At 41.7% G+C, this 22,622-nt stretch overlaps 1 protein-coding gene and 1 pseudogene across 3 annotated transcripts in view; both read left to right on the forward strand.

Annotated features, from left to right (window-relative positions):
- LOC126944990 (26S proteasome regulatory subunit 4-like) overlaps nt 1-22,622 on the forward strand; it is a 1,186,326-nt pseudogene that overhangs the window by 883,353 nt on the left and 280,351 nt on the right. The gene's annotated exons all lie outside the window — the stretch shown is intronic.
- TOX3 (TOX high mobility group box family member 3) overlaps nt 9,770-22,622 on the forward strand; it is a 107,892-nt gene continuing 95,039 nt past the window's right edge. Inside the window, exon 1 of one of the 2 annotated variants that reach the window (XM_050774892.1) lies at nt 9,770-10,275. In XM_050774892.1, the coding sequence (XP_050630849.1) occupies nt 10,189-10,275 (87 nt within the window). In that variant the 5' untranslated portion in view covers nt 9,770-10,188. The remainder of the gene's footprint in view (nt 10,276-22,622) is intronic. The other variant, XM_050774893.1, reaches the window with a different exon arrangement.

Genomic DNA, 22,622 nt, shown 5'->3' on the forward strand with positions numbered 1-22,622 from the left:
TATGTCTTTTGCTACAAATAACAATTTTACAGAATGGGAAACTGAGGCTCAGAGACTTGAAATGATTTGCCTAAGAACACATGATGTTTGTCCCTAGAACAATGAATATAGTGACCAGGGGGCACAGGCCAGTAGTGATAGGTTAAATTGGATTAGAGCAATAAATTAGTAAAATTGTAGGGATCTAGGTGAGATTATGAGGGCCTTGAATGTCAGAGGAAGGAGTTTTAAATTTATTAAATATGTAATAAAGTCTTGATCTGAAGAGTGATCTGATGAAATGATATATCAGAAAGATTGATCAACCACTGGTTTCTAAAAGCAGTTAATAAGTGGTTTAAACAAATGATAGAGTCCAGACTCAATTTGAGATTTATTCATTTTCCTCTAATCAAAATTTATTAAGCATATATTATGTGTGAGGTCCTGTATTCAGCAGTAGGGATAAGAGGATGTGCAAGACAGGTACGGTCACTTTCCTTGTATCAATTAAAGTCAGAAGGATCTGTATTAATCAGGATAGGTTGGGCTACGCTGCTGTAACAAATAGACACTGGATATCTTGTAGTGCAATACCATCAAGACATGGTTTGGCTCACGCGAATTCTGAGGCATGAATTGTCTTCTTACACCTGGTGCATGTGTCTTCCCAGGACACCACAGTAGGTCAAGAAAGATATGGAGGAAGAATACCAATTCTTAATTGCCTCAGCTGTTCCTCACCTAACAGCAGGAAAAACTGAGAAACACATAGTGGGGAGCATTATATATTTGGTTAGAAGTAACTGTCTCTGTCACAAAATTTTATAATAAATACCTTAGTTAACGATCTGTCTCTTTTTTATTCGCTTATAAAGTTGTATTATGCAAGGAGTAGTTATATAAACATCATTTTAATTGCAACTTCTGCTTGAGGAGAAAAAACATCATATTAACCTTGCTTTCAGACTGTGTATATAAGGAGAAGATAAAGAATAACAAGTCAATACTAAAGAAAGGTGACATTTTAATTTCTTTGCCCTGCAGTGATGCAGTAGAAAGACCTTACTTTGCATCACAGTTCTATGTGCTGCTTTTGTGTCTTTAAGCAAGTCATTCAACCTCGGTGAGCCTCCTTCAGCTTAACAAAGAGAATAATACTTATTTAACCCAGAGAGGCATCAGGAGGATCAAAATTTAAAATATAGATCTATGCAAATGTCTACATGCCACCACAACTGACACACAGTATAAACTAATTAAATGTTAAATGAGTCTGCTCTATATGGGTCAAAACAAACTTTAGATCAGAACTCACAGCCGCATTTTTTCTTGCCATCATACATCCTCTTGCATTGAATCTAACTCAGCTGCCCGGCCTCCAAAACTTGGTAATGTTTCACTTCCCAGCCTGTCCCACTATGACTTCCCAGCATCTTATCTCACCAAGCTCTTCCCCTCCACACTCACTCACTCCTCCTGCTAAACAATTTTGCTTGCTGCCTGAAACTTTTGGTAGGTCTCTAAAACACTCTTTCCATGGCACCGACTACATTATTGCAAAATAGGGGGCTCCTCCTTACTCTTTACCAGGCCAGTCCCTCCAGAGGGATCATACTTTCTGCCCCATTGACATGGCGCTTGACCATCTGATTTGCTTTGCCCAGTGAAAAGTGAGCGGGAATGATGTGAGCAGAAATGATGTGACCAGAAACTTTGACAGCTGTAGCGGGTTTCCACTCCCTCTTTTTCCTCTGCTACAAGACCCACATGCCCCAGATAGAAGCTTCTTTTTCAGCTTTGGTCCTAAGATGAAGATGTGCAAATGAACAGCAGCTGATGAGTGGTGGACTGGAACGGGGGCTGAGAAATAGTCGTCTGTGCTGGTAACCCAGTAAGATATTAGAGGTTATTTGTTACTGAAGCTTAATCTGCCCAACAAATGGCTGATGCCACCCAAAATTCCCACCACGCATGGAATATTTTCTCTTTAATAACTGTGTTCAAAACCTCCCTCCGCTAGAATATTTTTTCATCCCTCTTGCCTCCCCAAAATGCTATCTACTTTCAAATGTCTTCTCCATGAAGTTTCCTCTGATTATCCTAATCATAAATGATCCCCCCTTTTCTAAGCAGCACACTAACATATTACCTGTAGCAATTTCTGTAAATAAATGTTGTTGACTACTCTAGCCTGAGAATGCTTTTTCTATGGCACTGATTACAATATTTCATTATATTACTACTTTCCTCATGTCTTGTCATGTTTGGTATAAACAGGGATCATGCTTTTTCCCATTTGTGGAAACGTAGTACCATATAGTTAGAAAGGCACAGTCAACACTTGTTGAAAAATAAATGACACAGGTTTCAGCTGTGGGTAAGATGCGGTAATCACACTCTACTCTTTCTCGCTGGCGCTGAACATAGCTCTCTAACTTGGTGCTTAAGCACACAGGGAATTCAGTTAGTGATGGTTCCAGATTAAGAGGGCTCAGTCTTTCAGTTAAACGATAGTTGAAATGTGGTTTTGGACTGCAGAAGAAGTTTTAGACTGGTGAGATCCAAAAAATTCCTTAAACTCCGTTCTATGGGCCTGAGAATTGGCCAGTTACACAAGCGTTAACCAGGACATTGGCTCTACAGTGGCTATAATTGTGTTGTTGTTGTTGTAGGTATTTGAGACACCAACCAGAGTTCGTAATTCTAATGATCTCTCCAGATTTATGGCTGCAGCATCCCCAAGAAGGGGTAGGGAGGGGCATATAGTGAGCTACCCTCAGGGGATCAGAAAGAAAAGGGAAAGTGAGGAGGTATGATCTAGAATGCTGAGGGTGGTGTTTGCATGACAATCTGCATGCCTTATGAAACTGACTTTATTTCACAGTGAAGAAGATACTTTGAGGAATAGTAGAGATCCTTCTTAAATAAATAGTTACTTCCTCCTGGGGAAAAATTAAACAATTAAAGATGTAGTAGCACTGGGCAGATTGGCCAATAAACAAGCAACTTGGATGGAAAAAAATCAAACAGGGATTTTACTGTAAGGTTTAGACTAATCCAGGACGCTCATGGATTTGTTGTGGGTGAATGAAGGAGGAGACCAAATGGGGAAAGAGGCAAGAGGCAGTAGGGGAGGCCAACTTTAGAATCACCCACACAAGTTACTAGAGTGTCATTTTCAGTAGCCATCCTACCTCAAGATGTTCCACCCAAGCACTGGTTCTGAAGAGTCTTCAAAACTCCATTGCCACCTTCATTTCCTGCCTGCCCTGGGCTTCTAGGATGTGTGGGTTGGGATAAGAGGTGGAAGGGAAAACAGCAATGCTATTTCATCGCACAACTCTAGGGGGCATCATCCACACTGCATTTATGTAACAGAACATTGTAATTCTCCCTTTCCTCCCTGTGGCCTCAACAGGGAGGAAACACAATGTTTTCCCTGAACCACTTTCAAAGCCACCTTTCTATTTGATTTCTATTATATATTTAACCATTCCTCAATTCCCAAAGCACTAGTTCAAAATTTTTAAATCTTTTCCTTTCTTTCAACATGTTGTTGATACAGGATAGAGGGAGTGGATGAAGCTAAATGATTTTTACCTGCTCTCCTTAAAAAGAAAATCTCTCGTGCTAACTAACCTCAGTTTTTAAAACATGCATTTTAAAAAGTGCAAATCCTCTAATCTAACTCATAAAACATTTAATATTTTGGATATATGGCTTTAATGACCATTCAAAAGTCACGGTGGCTGGACAATGGGAGCTGCCAGACTATTGTCCATTGACCACAAAGCCATGAGGTGGCTCTTTTTCCAGGGTCAGGAGGTCAAGCTTCACAGCATTAATTTTGCTGAGTTTCTTTGTTATAAATAACAAACAAGGTCATTTATTTTCATTTTCTTGTTTCTAATTGCATGCATCTTCTCCCGAGGATGAACTCCATAAACAGGTGGCTGGAATGCTGGGGAGAAAACTTGAAACTGTTCCAGAAAAAGAGGGCATGTCCCACTCTAGCGAAACAGTTTGATGAGTTAGAGATTTAGTCACTGCAGGATACGCACCTGCACTATTACTCGAAAAGCAAACACTCATCTGTTTGGCACACACAGATCTATGTAAATTAGGAGAGATTATTTTGCTGCTAGTTCTTGGCTGTTCTGTGATCAGAGGCAATTGTTTCCCATTTCTTAAGAAACAGAATCTTTATTAGACTCCGTTCTTTTCTTGGTTATTTTTACAATTTTATCGTTCTATGGTTATTAAAAAATAACATGTCATATAAATTAAGCCTAGAAACATGGACGCTTATCAAAGAAAGGATTGTCATCCAAAGCTCCAACTATGAGAGATATTTATGTGCAATGGTATACAGATCTGTTATAGAAGGGTTTAATTAATATCTGCCTAATGATTTTCTCTCCTTAATGCCTCTATAGCTGTCCCCTAGCAAAGAATAAAACTGTGGACTGACCCCCACCCATTTGCGAAGAAAGTACTGGGTCTTCAGCTTTCATTGTCCAGTCGGTGGTCTTTGTGGACACCAGGGTCCTCTCCTGCTGAAGACTATCTGGACTTCCTGATTTTCACTCCTGTATAAACCCCCTCCCCCATTAGTACCTTTGTCTCCTTGGCAAAAAAAAAAAAAAAAAAAAAAATGTTTTTCACTTAAGTAAAATAAAAACTACCCATTATTTGTTTCTGGAGTGAAATTATAAACTTCATTGTACATTCTTCCTGGTTTTGATGCTTATCTTGAAGAGTTCAGTGAAAATAAATTGTTTTTATGAAAGCAGAGAAACCATTTGATAAACACGCTGTCTCTGAAAATTGTTTCCTGCAAAAGAGGTCATTCTTTCACTTTAAAAGAAATAGAATATATTTCAGAAAACAGGCAGGACGACAGTTTAGGATTTCTGTGAATATAATTTTTTTAAAGGCAAAGTATAAATACAGTGAAAATTGCACACCTCCTGATTGTGTTGAGTATTTTGGTTTCTAAGATAGCTTTACCGAAGAGCTACTTAGGTCACAAGCAAATACTTGCTGCATTTCATATTTGTGGTAATGAATTCTTGGCTTAATAGTATTTTGCTACCAGGATCTTGGAGGTTACTGTTCCATAATTACTATATATCTGTCAGAACCTTTGGGTGTATCTATTCTTAGTAAAAGTAATAGTCAACTGACAAAATGATTAGTTTTCTAGAGCTCTTCTTGTGCCTGGTAATACAGAGACCAATAGGACTAAAATTGTTTGTAGTAATATGAGAAACAACCTCATGTACACAACTGAATATATATTTGTTATCATGAAGGAAAAGTTTGCTTATTTTTCTCCCATTTCCCCAGATTTCTGTATTTTTTGGATTTCTGTATTTTTTGACCAAAGTAAAAATAGCAAAATAGTTCACATCTTCAGACCAGAAGAGTTTAGATTCACTGAAAACTGAAGCTAAACAATGGCTATGCTTGGGGATTTTTTTCACACTGTAATTCCTGTGTGGATCTCTCTATGGTGATTCGTTTTATGTCCTGCACTAGTGATGCGTCATCAGGTCCCCCAGGTAAGAATTCTTCCTCTATACCATGTGTAGGTTCACTATGGTGAGAGTCTTGGTAGGTTCTGACTTGCTTTTATTTGCATGTGGTTTAGACTATGCATGTGAAGTGTTGATTCGCAGATATGAAAATCTCCTAAATTTCATGAGGATACACATATTAAGAATCCAGGCTGGATAGGAATGCTACGATTTATGACACAACACCAAGTTCAGATATAAAACTGAATATAAGATATTTTAGCAATATAGCAATAAATATATTTAGCAATATTTTAGCAATACATTAGCTGTTACTATGAGAATAGATGAGAAGAAACGTGAGTAGCCCTGGCCTTGTTAATTTCCACTTGGAGCTACCAATAATTTGGTTACATTACATATTGCAAGGATCGTAATATTTGGATAGGATTTTTCATCACCCAAACTCAAGAGAATTAAACTGTATATACTGTTTAATAGTATTTGCGTCTCATCTTGGGCAAGCAGAACACGGAGGGGTTAAATTACTTTCATAGATTTGTAAAAGTGGGGGTTCCAGTGAGGTTTTTGGTTATAAAACTCTGGCAGGTTTAATGAAGTCCTCGTGGGGACTTTCTTGCATAATTTGAAACCAGATAAAGTAGAGAAAGGTTTCAGCTTCTGTCAAGATGTAAGGTAGTTTTCCCACAACGTAAAGTTTGTGTATTTTCTCCCCATTTTTAAGGGATTCTTGGATGACATCAACTATTTAATTAGAAACATCAAGCATTATAAGAAGATGGACAATTTTGATCCAAATCATCTCAAAACCCTAAAGGAATTTTCTTATGCCCAGAAGTTGCATTTTGGCTGCAGAATTGATTCTTCTGCTGCCCTTCTAAGTCAATAACTGTTAGCATTGTTCAGTATAAATTCAAAGCATATTTAAGATATGTTCTTGGAGAAGTTTCTTCAAATTCAAGGCTAATCCAGTATAAAGGAAACCTTTGTCTATGGCTTTCAGAAACAAGACTGCTGACAGACTGAAAACAGTGACACCCTTAAGATAACAAATACCATGACAGTTACAATTGCATTTAATTTTTTAAAGCATCATTCTAAAGTTTTTAATGGATAGTCTTCAAAACCACTGGAACCCTTAAAATTAGATGATAGTGCGAAAGCAATGGAGAGTGTAATCAGATCATTTCTAAAGGAAACCACATAGGATCCTAGTTTTAATATTTACGAAGAGTCTACAACAGCAGGGTGCAAAAGGCCCCCACCCCACCCAAGGTAGATTGTTCTAATTCACATCAGAGGCCCTGGATACACTCTTCTCAAATCCTGCCTTAAGGTTCCCTGCAAATAAATTACACTATTAAAACATTCTGATTTTTTTTCCTTCTTCCTTCCCATGTTCTTTCTAAACTTCCTTTCTTTAATGAATATTTCCTGCAAACAAACTACGTACCAAGCATGGTCTGAGGTTCTTGGGATTCAGCAATGATCTATCAGTGTGCACTGCCTCGTCCCTTGAGCCTTCTTATACAAATACCATGGGGATGTAGAGGCTGGCATCCTTCACACTGTATGTGAGTTTGTTTCTCATGTTGCTTCTCTCAACAGCAGCTAGTGGCTGTGCCATGTCAGTATCTCCAGGTGACTGGGATGGTTCAGGGTATGTATACACGTGTGCATGTGAGTACGTGTGTATTTTGTGTTCCAAGAGCTCAATTCATAGTCCTCTTTGAGGACTTCTATATGTGTCATGTTGGGAATCGAATCCTCTTTCTCATTCACAAGTGCCTAAAATCATGTCTGGCACATGGTAGGTACTTAAATAAATAAATAAATAAATAAATAAATAAATAAATATAGCTAGCTGCCAAATGCGTGGAGATTGGGCAAAATCGTCAAGTCAGCAGCCTTCCCCGATGCCCTTTTTCTGTTCCAGTGATTTTCTCATTCTAAATGCCTCAACATACACATCTTCAGCTCATCACCCGGATTCTTCCCCTCCCCCCAAATCAAAATCTAAACTCAGATCTTTTGCTTACCTTACATCCTAAATCAAATAATAAAATGCAGACGGATGAGTATTGTTCCCTTCCCAAAAGCATTTGCATCCTAACAGGGAAGGGAAATTTAAGAGAAAGACTTTTCCAAAACAATGGCCAGAAGTTAGGGATTGTCATTGCGCATTCCTAACTCCTCTCGCCTTAGGGGTAAAGTTCTCGCTTCATTTTCTAGGCTCCACCGCCCAAAGCTGAATGCAGTACATCAGCCCACTTGCAATTCCCATTCTTGCAGCTAGCGGGTTTCCGCTGCGAAGCGTATGTATATTCCTGATCCTCGAAGTCTGATTACAAGTTCAGGTTTAGTCTCTGTAACTTTGATTATACTTTTCTTCGTCCTTTAATGAAGCTCAGATTGCTCCAGATGCAAAACAGAATGAGCAGAAGGTGAGGATTGTGAGTCTGCAAAGAAAAACTTAGCTTTCCAGACTTTTGGCTCCTTGTAAGAGCTATCTGTAAAAAAAAAAAAAAAAATTTAAATTCTTTTTTGGTACCCCAGATCATCACATTGCTCCTCTCCTGTGACCAGATCGTGCTCTATAGGCTATTGTTAAATACTAATAGCGAAACTTAAAAGATGTTCTCTTGCGAGACAACAGGTGGCCACTGCAACCTCCAGCTCTGATTGGTGGAAAGGCCACAGGCGCCCAGTGGCCCACAGAAAGGGCCTCCACTTCTGCGTTTCAAGAACTTACTCAATGGGGTGTTGTCCTGATAATATCTCAGCTCACTGTCAATTTGTGCAACCTGCTGGGCCATTAGGGAGCGCCGCTGGGTTGTCAACGTTAAATGGAGACTAGGGAGGGGAAACCAAAGCTTTTTAGGGAGGGTGGGGATAGGAGTCAACCCAGGGACAATGTGAGCAGTTGTTTCTTTTCTGAGTACACACTGCTCTCTCATGCAGTCTCCTGACCCAAGTTTTTGCTAAGAGAAGAGCAAATACAGAAACTTTCACCTAATTGAAGTTTATTTTTTTCTGCTCCGTTCCAGAAAGATAATATTGAGCGAAGGTACACACGCAGGTGTCGCAAGCCCGATCCACTTTGGAGAACAGAAGAAATGAAAAGAAAACCCATGTCATGCTTGTCTGAAAAAGCTCAGGCCCTGGGCCAGCAAGGTGTGACGAGGGGACGAAACTGTTAGCGAGTGTCATAGGAAATATTTCAGAATGTCTCCGTTCTGGTTAAAGTGGCTCGCAGATAACAAAGCTGGGGAGGGGGCAGATCTCACGGCCTCTCCACAACGTTCCCATCTAGTATAAAGCTTCTTCCCTTCGCCAAGGCTGAAGGCCAAACTCTCAGATTAACTCAAAGCAATAAAGCCGATGAGAAAATAAATAAATAAAAAGATGGGGCTTAAGAAAGATAAAGAAATAAAGAGGGGGTGGGTGAGGGCAGAGTGGGGAAGTTAATCAGCTAGGACCTTTTAGGAAAATAGGGACATTTTCTCTCCAAGAGCAGTGAATGATCTGCCTAGATCCAGTTACTCAAATGCCTTTCGAATACAAACAAGAGCAAAGAGAATACGAAGAGAACCGACACGAGGCTTCACTTGGGAAGCTTCAAGTCTGCCTACCTGTGAAAGGTCAGGCCCCAACACCCCTTCTGGGAAATCCTACAGGTGAACTTGGGGTCCCGGTTCCCGGCTACCGGGAGACACTCTTGCAGGTTGGCGTCTGGGTTAGGTGTGTCCACGCAGGGGACATTCGAAAGGCAAGGCGGGGTCGAGGAGAGGGGCCCGGGCACAGGCACCCGTAAGGAAGGAAGCGGGGCGTGGGGAGGAAAGCGACAGGAAGGGAGCAGACGGCCTGGGGAAGCTGGGGCCCGGGGAAGCGGTGGTCGCGCAGGAGGAGGGTGGGACACACGGGACGCAGGGCTGGCGGCCGCTTCGGCCGAGGAAAGGAGGGGAGAGAGGAGCGCTCCGAGGCAGCGGGGACAAAGAGGACCGGAGCGGGAAGGGGGGCGAGGTGGGGAGAAGAGGGGCCCCGGAGAGGGGGAGGCCGCGGCAGGGGTGATGGGGCCGGCGGGGCGGGGTGGGCGCGCCCAGAGGCGGTCCGGGCCGAGGAGCGCACCGGCGGGGCGGGCGGCGCGCCAGCTGCCCGCGGTGGGAGGGGCGGAGCGGCGGCGGCGCGGGGAGGGGACCGGCGGTGGAGGCAGGAGGGGGAGAAGGAGGGGAGGGGCCGGGCCCCTTGTCTCCGCCGCTCGTCTCCTCAGTCCGCCCGGGGAGGAGGAGGAGGAGCGGGGCCAGCCGCCGCCGCCGCCGCCGTCCCAGCCTCGCCCAGCGCACCTGAACTCGCAGCGCCGTCCCGGGCCCCCGCGTCGCGCCCCGCGCCCCCGGCGCCCGGCCCGCGCGCAGCGCTGTCTCGGTGCCCCGGCGGGGCGCGTCCCCCGGGCCGCCTCCCGCTCTCCCGCGGCTCGCGTGGCCGCGCCTTTGTGTGCGGCGGCCGCGGCTCCCGGGCTCCTCGGGCTCCGGTCGCGGCGCCCCTCCGACCGCGAGTCCCGCGCGCCACCCCCGGGCGCCCCCGACGGTGGATCTAGCGGCGGCGAGGAGGCGGGTCCCGGCCCCGGAGAACCCCAGTCCCGGCCCCCGGCCCCGGGCCCGGCTCCGGCATGGATGTTAGGTTCTACCCCGCGGCGGCCGGGGACCCTGCCAGCCTGGACTTCGCGCAGTGCCTGGGGTACTACGGCTACAGCAAGGTGACCGGGCCGGGCCGGGCCGGGGGGCGGGTGGGCGGGGGCCACCTCCCCATCCCAGGCGCGCCCCGCGCTCGGGCTCACCGCCTGCTGCACTTTTCTTTGGCCTCTTTCCTCCCCTGTTTACTCCTTTACCTTTGAGCTTTCGTCTCTGTCCAGCTCTCCCCGCTTCTGTTTCTGCCCCATCCCACGCCGCTTTTTGTCCCCTAGCCGGCGCTCCCCTCAGCCTCTCCGCTCCCTCCCACCTCCCCGCCAGACTCTCCTTTGCTGCACCAAAGAAGCGAAGAGAGACCGAGGACTGAAAGAGGGGCTCCCGTGTGATTGTTTGTTGCTGTTATTAGTAAACACGATCGCAGCCCCCCTGGAGTGAGTGGGGGGCAACGCAGGGGGTCCCTGATCTCCTGGTCCGATGATCTTGCCCTCCCCCACTCCCAGTCCTTCTTACCTCCCCCACCTACTCGAGAGCCGGCCTCAGGGCCGCTTACGGACGGAAAGGAACAAACTTTTGAGTATGCCTTGGACAGGGGAGTGGGGTAAGTGGTGGGACCCCGCAGGTGGCCTTTGCTGCCCTTTCGCTAGGGCGCTTTGGACCTCGGAACCGGGGTGCCCGCCCCTCCCCGCTTAGCGTAAGTGGCTTCTCTCCTCTCATTCTTTTTTTTCTGGGGCGGGGGTGGTAAGTTTTGCATTTCGGGGAGATCGGGATTGGAGACCTCCACACCATACCCTGGGGTCACCTCACCTTCTCCACCTCCCCCTGCGCCAACTTCGAGGACCGAGCGTTCCAGGTGGCTAGGTGGACCTCAGAAGGGCAGCAGGCGCCGCTCGGAGCAGCGAGGCGGGCGAGAGTCGCAGCCCTGGTACCCGGGCAGCGCGGAATTCCCCCCCGCCCTCCCACCACCACCCCTCGGTGTCCTCTGTCCTCCCTGAAGCCCCCAGCGCCGAATTTGCCGAAAACATCACCCTGAGGGCGAAATTCAGAGGAACAGTCGGGCTCTGGATGGCCTGTACCTTTTGAATGTGGTTTTCTTTACCCTTCCTCCTGCTCCTCCCTCCTCCCTCCCTTTTTCTTTCAAATCGTAGTTTGTTTATGATTGCTTGGATAACAGGAGGAAATAAGGAGTCTGCTAAAAGAAAGGTGCTAAACAAAACTAATCAATAAATAACAGGAAGAGGAGGAATTGCATCTAGAGTGAGGAACAGTTTGCTGTGCCCCGTGGCTGATGGAGGCTCGTGTTCCTTTCTATTTGTTTATACTCCGTTCCCAACTCCAGTGCTGAAGTTTGTAAAAAACCATTAGGGTCTCTCTTGCTCGCCTTCCAGTGTCATCATCGCCCAGCTCCGCGTCTGGCACAGAGGGGCCTCCCAACAAATATAGATCGAGGGGACTTTATTCCTTGTGCTTTAACCCTTTGGTGGTTGGAGCGTTCCTGCTCTCCGCATTCTAAGGGCTACGCTAAGCATTTAAAGAGAGGCAAGAAAAGGCCGATCGCTGGAGCCAGAGTTAAGGATTAGTTTGTGTCCTCTGATTTTGGATTTACTCAGGTTATTAAATGCTTTAAAAAGTCCCCCATGTATGCTCAGTCAGGGACTTAGGCAGCCTAATTAAGTATGTAGTGTTTCTGAGAATCCACCTAATTGTTCCAGTGGGGTATTATTTATCTCCTTACAACTTAGCATGTGGATGCAAGCCTTGTATAAACTGGGCATGCTCTTATTTTTGGAAGCCATTACCTTGCCTAATGTAACTCCTTCTTTCTCTGATTTAAGATCAGCAACACTCGAATGACACCAAAATAGAAACCTATTGTACAAATGCAGTGACTGCAATGCGTGGCAAATCTCTGTTCACTGGGATCCCAAGGGTACTTCAAGGGACCAGAGGAAATTGGGGGTGTTTTGTGTGTGTCTCTTTTTTATTTTCTGAGAAAGGCTATTTTGAGTCTATTTAAGCTCAGAACATTTATTTCAGGGAGGGTATATAAAGCTTGAAAACAGACATTATTTATTGAGATGCTTGTTCAGCTTCAGGAGTGTGGATGCAAGTTGGCTTACTGTCGTATTTTCTTAATGCAGCTATTTGCCTGAAATAACTTGCTTTCTTACTTATTTAGCAATCTGATCGTCATCAGTGCTCTGTGTACCCAAGTTACAAAAGTTAGACATAGCGCTTAATATTGGTAGGAATCAAATTATACTTATTTTAAGGGATGTTTGTATTGACTTCCTTGCAGGTAAAAATATAACTATCTTTAAACTGAGCCACAATACTATATTTTGCTACTTTTATTTTCAGAAGTGAAAAACACAATTTAATTTTCCATAATTTTTCTTTACAGAGAATATAGTAGAAGAGGAAGTATTAACTTTATGGGTATAAAGCAGCAAGTGCTAATTAAAGGTTTATAGCATTTTGTTTCACAGCTAATTTGTGTGTCTGAAGTGGTGCTGTTCAATATAGGTTTATACTGAAAATGTAAAAACTAGCATATAAAGACATGCATTTATTTTATTAGAAAATACTCAAATTATTAATTAATCTCTAAAGACTTAACTTTTGATGACATGTATTATCTTTCTGGATAGGAAATGATGGATTTCAAAGAAAGTATGTTTCTGCCCTCTCTTGTTTTAATGACCATCTGGGAAACTTTAGAAGAAACACAGAACTCTTGGCTCTAAGCTTAACAAGTGAAAGTTAGCGCTTATCTTTAAATTTATTTACAAACCGTGAATAATAGGGTTTCATTCATTTCTCTCTTTAACAAATGACCAGAGTCCTTTGTATAAATTATATGCATGTGTATTATCTTTACATTCTGTGAGTATATGGATCCTTTTCAAATGTCAGCGCTCATGAAAGTGTACTGTGTCTATGGAGAATGGATGAAAGAGTTTTGTGGGTTCAAAAGTCGTTGCAAGTAGGAGAATAACTTCAAATAAAATATAGCCAGGATCATTAAAATCAGTTAATAATTCATGAACCAGCCACTGATGTATAAACTTAAAGTCATCACTGTTTCCTAAGGGCTAATTTCCATTTTAATTTCAAGTAGAAAGTTGACTGTTTGAACATTTCTTTTTCTGGTGTGGTTAACAAATTAAACCCCGTATATTAAGAAATAAAAACTCATTATGTTACTCAAATGAATTAGTGACTCTTTGACTATATATTTGTAATTTTTCTTTCCTGAGTTCAATTTGTCTTTTCACCAGTAAGAAAATAATACACAGAATATCAATTAGCAAATATAATTTAAGTAGCACTAATCTGAAATCCAACATACTCCAAAATCCAAAACTTTTTTGAGCACTGATGTGACGGTCAAAGGAAATGCTCACTGGAACATTTCAGATTTCAGATTTTTGGATTAGGGATGCTGAACTGGTAAGTATTATGCAAATATTCCAAAATCCAAAGAACCCCTAAATCTGAAACTTCTAGTTCTAAGCATTTCAGATAAGGGATACTCAACCTGTAGTTGTCAGAATTCTGCCATCCCAAAATAAGATACTGTATTTAATGTAGGTGTGAGGTGAAATCATATAGTGGGTTATTAACGAACTTGGACTAAACTCTATTTACTAGCTATTTCTGCATATTTTTAGGGCTTTTCCTTTTGAATTATGGCTATTGACCTCTCATCCTTATGTAGATCAGTGCTGTTGTTTTTATTCTATCAGTCCCAGACTTTGCTTTCTAATTATTATGTGTATTAGTTATTGATCACTCGGCTTAATTAAGACATTCTTATATTAGTGCTTTGACTCCACCTGATTGGGTTTCTGGCTTGGCTAGCTTGAAGGGCAAAAGAAACTGAAGGGTAATTTGTCATTTGTCCATCTTCTTGGGGATCATGGTTCAAATTGAGAACATATTGAGAGGGGAATTTGATTGAAACTCTTCTTAGATTGAGAGATTGAGAGATTCCTATATCCTACCATGACAAGTCTTCATGTAAGATATTGAAGCCACATTGTGAAAAAGAAATAAGGTTTTTCTAAGAGCCTTAGACCAGGGAACATAAACTCAATTGTCTCTTGGGGGGGGGGGTGGGCAGTAAGTTAGCCTACATGGAGATAGGGTTTGTGGCCAAGTAGAGAACATACCCCATTTAAAGGGGTAGCCTTGATCAGCATTAGTAGACTGTTGCCCTGCCAACATTTGGGTCCAATATCTCTATACTTTACAATTCTTTTTTCAAGAGGATGATAATCAGGGTTTTTATGTGAATTATCATGAATTTTAAATGTTGTAATAAATTAACAAAAAATAATTAAAATCATTATGTGGGACCCTCAAAACTTGCTTGTGTGCTGATTCTTGCACTTCTTGTCTTAAATTCATGTGTAGATGAGGATCCAAACATACTTTTTTAATAAGTCATTTATGGTTTATGTGCAACTATGTGGACAGTTCTACTCCCATGTCCAACTATGCAGACAGTTGAATAGAATGGAGTAGAGCTGCGTAAAGAAATTTGTGACACCTGTGAAGACTAGACTTACCACAGAATGGTTGGCTTCAGGTTGGTACCCAGGGCCTTTTTAGAACCTTGGCAGCTCTAAGCACTATTGATCTGAGCTCCCCTCCACGCCCCATCAAACATTAAAATGCATCCACTTTCCTGCATTTAATCTAATGTAATATGATACCATATCCGAATTGATATGGATCCATTGACTTACGTTTTTACATTTTGTAAACATTTAGCTTCACACCTATCAGTTGTAATTTTGTAGTTTTCTGGTGTTGTGTGGCCAGTTTATTTTTTTCTCATATTGTTGTGGACCCATGAGAAGCTTGCAGTTCTAAGTGTGTGGTCTATAGTGATTAATGGATAAAACAGTCCTGCTGCCCCTAACTAGAGGTCCACAAACTCTTTATTTGACCACTCCAGATGCTGGGCTATTGATGAAGACCCTGTGCTCAGTAGAGACTAGCATATAGTTAGCCAAAGAAAATTAATTTTAGTCATTTTAAATGAAGTCAGTGAATGTATGTGGTCACAGTTTTCAAAGTATGTGTCAATATTTCAAGGAATCTCTACTTCATGTCACAAACTCAGGTGGATGTGAATCCACTTGAAAATTTGTTTAATCTGCAGAGTATTAAAACAACCTTGGTTGTCTATATTTAAAAAACTTTGCATATAAATCTGGATTCCAGCTTTTCTTTAGAAATGTGAAAACACTGAACCAATTTCCTTGTATGACAACGTCTGCTCGGTGTCCTTCAGATGTGCCTGTACCCCGTAGTTCATCACGGCCTGCTTCACAGCCTGTCTTATATTCAGACCTTTGTAATCCTCTCAGGTCCTGGAGGCTTCAAGTTTGAAGACTTTGATTAAGAGGAGAAGAAACTAAAGGAGCAACAAATGATGCTCAAACCCAGTAAGGTTACTGTCACCAGACAAATTGCAGATCAAGTGCACCTCATCCTATGTAGGGTAGTAGCTGAGATGGTAAAAAGTAATTTGTGATAACTTTGTAGAGCAGTGTTTCTCAAACTTTACCATGCACAAGAACTAGCTGGGAGCTTGTTATAACACAGACTTTTGGACTTTACCCTTGGAGATTCTGATTCATGGGCCCAGGGCTGGGCTCCCAGGCAAAGCCAAGGTTGTGGGTCTGTAGACTACACTTTGAGTAGCACATCATGCAGAGGGCCTTCTGTGGTAAGGTCAAGAGTTTGCTCTTTCTAAGTTTATCAGTTAGAGTGCTTTGGGCTGCAGATAACAGAAACTCAACAAACGGTGGTATAAACCATAAAAGACACCGGTTTATCTTCAAAGAAGTCTTTAGGTTGGCAGTGCTAGGCTGTCTTGGATGGTTCATTGATGTCTTTAAGAGCCCTTCTTTGATTTTCTTTTTATTCTGCTGTCCTTGCAGTTTTAGCAGTCTTCCCATGGCCACAAGTTGGCTGCTGTAGCTCTGGATGTCACATCCTCACATGAAAAAATGAGAAGCAAGGTGATGGTGGTGGGAGTGGTAGCAAATGAGTACTTTCTCTTCCTGTACATCTGTTGGCAAGAAGGAAAACTTTTTCCACTAGACCCTCTCTTTTATCTTACTGGTCAGAAGTGGGTTGTGTACCAACCCTAGGCCACTCACTAGCAAAGAGGAAGATTACTGTGATCAGTTTAGACCAATCCAGCATCATCCCTGAGGTTGGGCATTGCCACATGAGCATAATTAATTAGTGTTATGCTCTGTTAGCAAGGAAGAAGGCTGTTGGAAAGACAGTCAACAGTGTCTGCACCTGAGTGCATTCGAAGAATATACATATACACATACATATTTTTTGAAATGGAGTCTTGCTGTGTTACCCAGGCTTGAGTGCAGTGACCATGGCTTATTGCAGCCTCGATTTCCCAGGCTCAAGAGATCCACACATACCTGTGGTCTCAGCTACTCACGCCTCCTGGGAGGCCTCTTGAGTAGCTGGGACCCCAGGTGTGTGTTCACCATGCTTGGCTAACTTTTTCATTTTATTTTTTTGCAGAGATAGGGTCTTGCTATGTTGCCAGGGCTGGTCTTGAACTCCTGGCCTCCAGTGATCCTTCTGCCTTTGACCTCCCAAAGTGCTGAGATTACAGGCGTGAGCCACTGCGCCTCGCCTGAAAAATTTTAAGTGGGCTGATGGCTTGGTTAGAGTTTTACTTTTGTAAAGATGGATCTGACCTTTTGAGTAGATTGGTGTAGGCCCCGGCGAGAGTAGGAGAGACTGGGTAGGATGTCATCACCCAGTTGAGGTAAGGTATGGGAAGGATTTGAATCAAGGAGATGTGAATTCGGATGCAAAAGAAAAGAAAGCACTAAACAGAACCTCCCGACTTGGGAAGGCAGAAAGAGGAAGCAGAAATGATTGAGGGTGTTTGAATTTGGGGCCTGGATGAATGGTAAGACCTTGAGTGGAAGCAGAACAGAGAGAAGAGAAGCTGGTTTTGAGGAAAGATAACCAGATCAAGCTCATTTTGGATATTTCAGTGGTATATTCTTACAGAGTCATGCACTGGAACTCAAGAGAGAGTTCGGGGCTGAACAACCAAAGTTGGAGTCTTTCTGTTTGTGTTAAAGCAATGGAAATGAATTTGAGTCCTTCAAGAGGAAGGCGACAGGAAAAGCAAGGACAACATCCTTGGACTTGAGGATTGGCTGGTGTTGCCAATTCAGCTTCCAGTAATTTAGGAAGTAACATGTGAAACTCGGAGAATTTGGAAATCCTATTGCACCATTAAAAACAATGACATAAACAAGGAGTGTGTGTCTGTGTGTGTGTTTGCATGATGAAACATCCTTTCTCTCTTAATAGTTATTTGGAAGGAAGCATTCTTAAATGGTTATTAAGGGGGAATGATGTGAAATTTGCAATAACATAATTTAAAACCATATTAGCCATTCGTCAATGAAAACATTTATTTTTCTGGGAAACATATTTTTTTGGATTTTGTGAAATGTTAATGGTGTCATAACTATCTTAGAGAATCTGTTTTGAGTATGGTTAATAAGAAAGGATAGGATTTTTGTTAAGTATGCTTACAAATTCAAATATATTTTGAAGGTGGATTTAGTGCTCTAAAAAAAAAAAAAAAAAAAACCCTGTTTAAAAATATAAGGAGTAGAGGCTTTCATTTAAGGTCTGCATGAGCTTCTCACAGGTTTAATCTTATCCCTTTGAGGTAGATCGTTTTATTTTCTTTGTTTCCTAGGTTTGTATCCTTAATCTCTTCCTCAGGGAGGCCATGTTCTCTTAAATATGTTTCATGCTTGTGTAAAACACACCAGGCCCTGGAAAATGGCCCTTCTTGTATGATTAACATTCTATCTTTAATCTTAATTCAATTTTGCTTTGTTTATAAAGGAAGAATTTGAAGATACACAAATGGGCTAATATGAAGACACATTTGAGTTTTTACTCTAAATTCATATTTGAATGATCTACACTCATTCTTTTGGGGGAGTGAGGTTTTAAGCTGGATCCTTCTATTACAAATATTGCAAATTTCATGTAGCCTTATCTACATTGACTAAATTGTTTATGCGGAAGAATTATGTCAAATATGGTGATAAGAGTGAGTTTTAAAATTGAATTTATTTTAAATGGATGTAGTGTAACTACCATATTGTGAGATTTTTTCCAGCAATTTCTACAGCTAATTTGTAATAAGCAAGGGATTTACTGTAGAATAATAAAAATTCTACAGTTTCTTTAAAAAATCTCCTAGGTGTAGGAAGTAGAAGTTCAAAATGCTGACCTGACTAGAAAATTTTATGAAATATATATGATTGGTTGGAAGTTGATCTTCTTGCAAAAGGGGATGAGTTAAATCTAGAAATATCGAACAGTTAATAAAATATACTCGGTAGATCCTTCATGCTGCTCCTTGATGTCAACTTATCTTTAATGAGAGATTCAACCTTTATTATTTGACTTATTTAAAAAATTCTAATAAAAAAGTTTAATGCAAAAGTGGTTAAAATGATTGTTTTAGTAAAAATGCTTTGGTTTCAAGTGAGAAAAAGACTTCAGTGAAACTGAGTTAAATAGAAAAGGGATTGTAAGTTTTGTTTCAGGCATAGCTGGATCTAGAGTCTCAAGGGATGCTATCAAGACTTTCTTATATTAGCTCTTCTTTCATTGTTTTCTTTTCTTTTTCTTTTTTTTTTTTAAATCAGCCAGGCTGTACTCAAGCAGTGGGAAGTTGTCCAGCAGCAGCTCCAAGTTACATTCTCACAGCTCAGCCTTCTCAAGAGGGAGAGATGCTTTCTTGCTTGTTTCAGCAACTTTTCTGGATCGTGTCTTATTGGATAGACTTGGGTCCCATGCCCAGGCTCATAGCCATGTAGGCATGCCAGTGGGGGAGCTGGACACTGGCATCTTCTTGGAAGCCACACGAGCTAAGAGTATGGAGCTGTCATTCTTCGGAGGAAAAACAGTGCTGATGTCACAATGAGAGAATGTGGGTGTAGGATAGGAAAGCAAAGTCCATTGAAACTGCTAACTGGAGTGAAGCTTGATGACTTTGAAGATTTCTGAAGATTTCCATTGTCTATGTTTATTATTATTCTTTGTGGAAACCAAAATGAGCCTGTGTTTATGTAATGCAGATATCATAAATATTGTTTATATTAGGAATGCCTTTCTTGTTGGGGCTGAGATTGGATGTGGTCTGCCTTCAAGAAGCCTATAGGTCACCTGGATATTCTATGGATATGAGATTTTCTCTTTCCATGGTGGGAGATGTGGTTGGTTGATAACAAATTGTGGAGACACTAGAATGGTGAAAGATCCTAGGTTGTATTGAGTAGATACTAGTAAACTATGTGTGTATGTGTGTGTCTTGGTACATTTGCATATGTATGTGCTTACATACATATGTGTGTGTGTATAGGTAGAGGGTGACATTTTGAAGTGGGGCTAATGAGAAGATATTTTCAAGACAATGTCTGAACATGTGTGAAGAAGAGATTAGAGAGAGAGTGAGAGAGCTATTGAATGATGGATTGGGTGGTCAGTTGCTGTTGGAACGAAGACTGTAGATAAAGGAGAGTTAGCCCTTAAATCCTTAAATGAAGGCTTGGTAACTATTTATTTGCAATAATAGGAAAGAAACAGAAGATGGCTGAAGATTCATATATATATAAAAAAATATGTGCACACATGTGTATATATATGTATATGTGTACACACACACACACACACACACAGCACTGCACTCCAGCCTGAGAAACACAGCAAGACCTTGACTCTTAAAAAAGTCAAGAGTTAAGGAAAAGGGCCAGTGGCTTGGACTGTGGGAACAAGATTCTCAGTGGCTATATGGATATAGAGTGAGAAATATGTATTGTACTACACACACACACACACACATACACATATATATATGTATAGTGTATATCTATTTCAGTAGAAAAAATGTTGGGGAAGAGAGGAGAGAGAGAGAGATAACAATATGTATGGGCGTGGGAATTGATTGACAAGCCTGAGATCTATCCCTGTGTACTTTTCCTACTTCTTCTTCTTACCACTCCTCCCCTCTACCCTCACTTCATGTGTTTTAATGGTACCAGCCTTCATCCCATCTTTTTGAACTTGTTGTTCTCTCTGTCTGGAGCCCTCTCCCCAAATGTCTGCACTTGGCTGGCCTCTTCTCAGCACTCATGTCTGAGCCCAGATGTCACCTTCAAGTATGTCCTGACCATTTAAAAATATCTCAATTTCTAAAATATCCTTTCCCCATCTTGCTAATTAATATCTCTCTACCTTCATAATTTTGTTCATAGCACATACCCCATTTGAATTTCTTGATTATTCATTTATTCATCTGCTCCTTGTTGATCTCTTTCCACTGAAATGTAAACTTCATGAGGGTAGGGGATGTGTTTACTTTGATGCACATGGTACATCTAGCATTTAGAGAAGTGCCTGGCACATAAAATGTGGTAAGAAGTGAACTAGAGATGAATAAAAATACTGTTGAGCAGAAGATCTGGTTGTAGTTTAGTATTTGAGTGAATATGTGTTGACATACTATGCGTCAGACACTTCTAGGCAATAGGAATGCCACAGTGAAGCCACTTGTCCATTTTCAAGGAGCTGGATTGCAGTTGTGATGATCCCTATTAGAAATGTTTAAGTTTACATTTTATTTTTAATTTTTTTAAATCAGTATTTGATATGTTGGTGGCAGGAAGAGAACAATGGATGTGAAGATGACTTGGTGTTAGATTTTGCCTAGGCAGGGATAAGAGAAGAACAGGAGTTGAGGGAAATGAGGTATTGAAGTGACTGCTTTTAATCCAAGTATTCAGGCCATTGAAGAAATTTTGGTCAAGGAATAGGAGGCCCCCATAATTGCAAAGAGGGTACATTTGGGTTCAATATACATGTAATAGAAAAAAATCTTGAACAGCAATGTCTTAAATGAAGTAGATATTCATTTCTTGTTTCCCTAACCAAATCTAGAGGGAAGTAGTCCAAGGCTAGTATGAGGGCCTCTTAAATACTGAAGAGCCAAGCTGCTTCTAGCTATCCTGTGACCCTCATCCTTATGGCTCAAGGTTGATCTCCAGTCAACCTCCATGGTCCAACCAGCAAGAAGGAGGAAGGGGATTGAAGTGGATCAAGGGTAAACGAAGGTTTCCAGAAGCTGCCACATGTCACTTTGCCTATATCTCACTGGCTAGCCTGCATCACATGGCCACACCTGGTTACTCAGGAAATGTATTTTATATTGTGGCTGGCCATGTGCCCAGTGAAACTCTCAATTACTATGGAAGGAGTGAGTGGAGAGGAAGGGACACCAGGTAGTTCAGTAGGTGTGCTGTGCATGAGTGAGTGATGGGTGAAGTCTGAGAAACCCTTTTAGGGTATCTCAAAGTTTGAAATTTTATATATATACTGTAGTGTTCTTGTTTTTCCTAAACTTCAAAGTTTTAGTTTTTATGTGCTTCTTGGAGGATCCTCTTTTGGTGACAGAGATACACTGTGATAAGATTTATATCTTTCCGGGCCTTTCTTCAGTTTTGGGATTTTATTTTGCGCATGCTTAAAATACCCAGTGATTTATGTTCTTTGCAAGAACCCCATATCATTATGTCCTAATTTTAATTGATTACTTGCATTTTAGGCCCAAATTTCTCTTCTTTTCAAAAATTTTCCTGAGTTTTTGTAGCACCATTTATCAAGTTCCTGCTCTTGGTAACAAAATTTTGAGCATTAGTTAATATTTAGTTGACATTTTAAAAACCAGTTTTTAAAAAAATGATGTTTTTCCTTTTTGATCAAACCTAGTTTATTTCTCACTCCTTATATCCCTATATCCACTGAGAATCTTGTTCCCACAGTCCAGTCCACTGGGCTTTTCCATTAACTCTTTTTTTTTTTTAAGAGTCAGGGTCTTCCTGTGTTGCCCCAGCTGGAGTGCAGTGGTGTGATCGTAGCCACTGCAGACTCAAATTCCTGGGCTCAGGCAATCCTCCTCCTTTAGCTTCCTGAGTAGCTAGGACTGCAAGTGCACACCCCATGCCCAGCTAAGTTTTAATTCTTTTGTAGAGATGGTGTCTCGCTATGTTGACCGGACTGGTCTTGAACTCCTGGCCTCAAGTGATCCTCTCACCTTGGCCCTCTGAAGTGTTGGAATTACAGACGTGAGCCACTGCACCTCGCCAACCTTTGAGTCTTTATGTAACCTTGACTATGAGGACTTGTCAGCTATGCTTGCCACTACTACCTAATCTCCTCCGCCCCCTTTTCTTTGCTGGTGTATTTTTTGTGTCAGCCTTAGAGTTTCATTTCTCAGCTCTGGGATAAACTGTGTCCATTTTCCTTACTAAAAATTAATGCTGCC

This window comes from Macaca thibetana, chromosome 20, assembly GCF_024542745.1.
Source record: "Macaca thibetana thibetana isolate TM-01 chromosome 20, ASM2454274v1, whole genome shotgun sequence".
NCBI classification, from domain to species: domain Eukaryota; kingdom Metazoa; phylum Chordata; class Mammalia; order Primates; family Cercopithecidae; genus Macaca; species Macaca thibetana.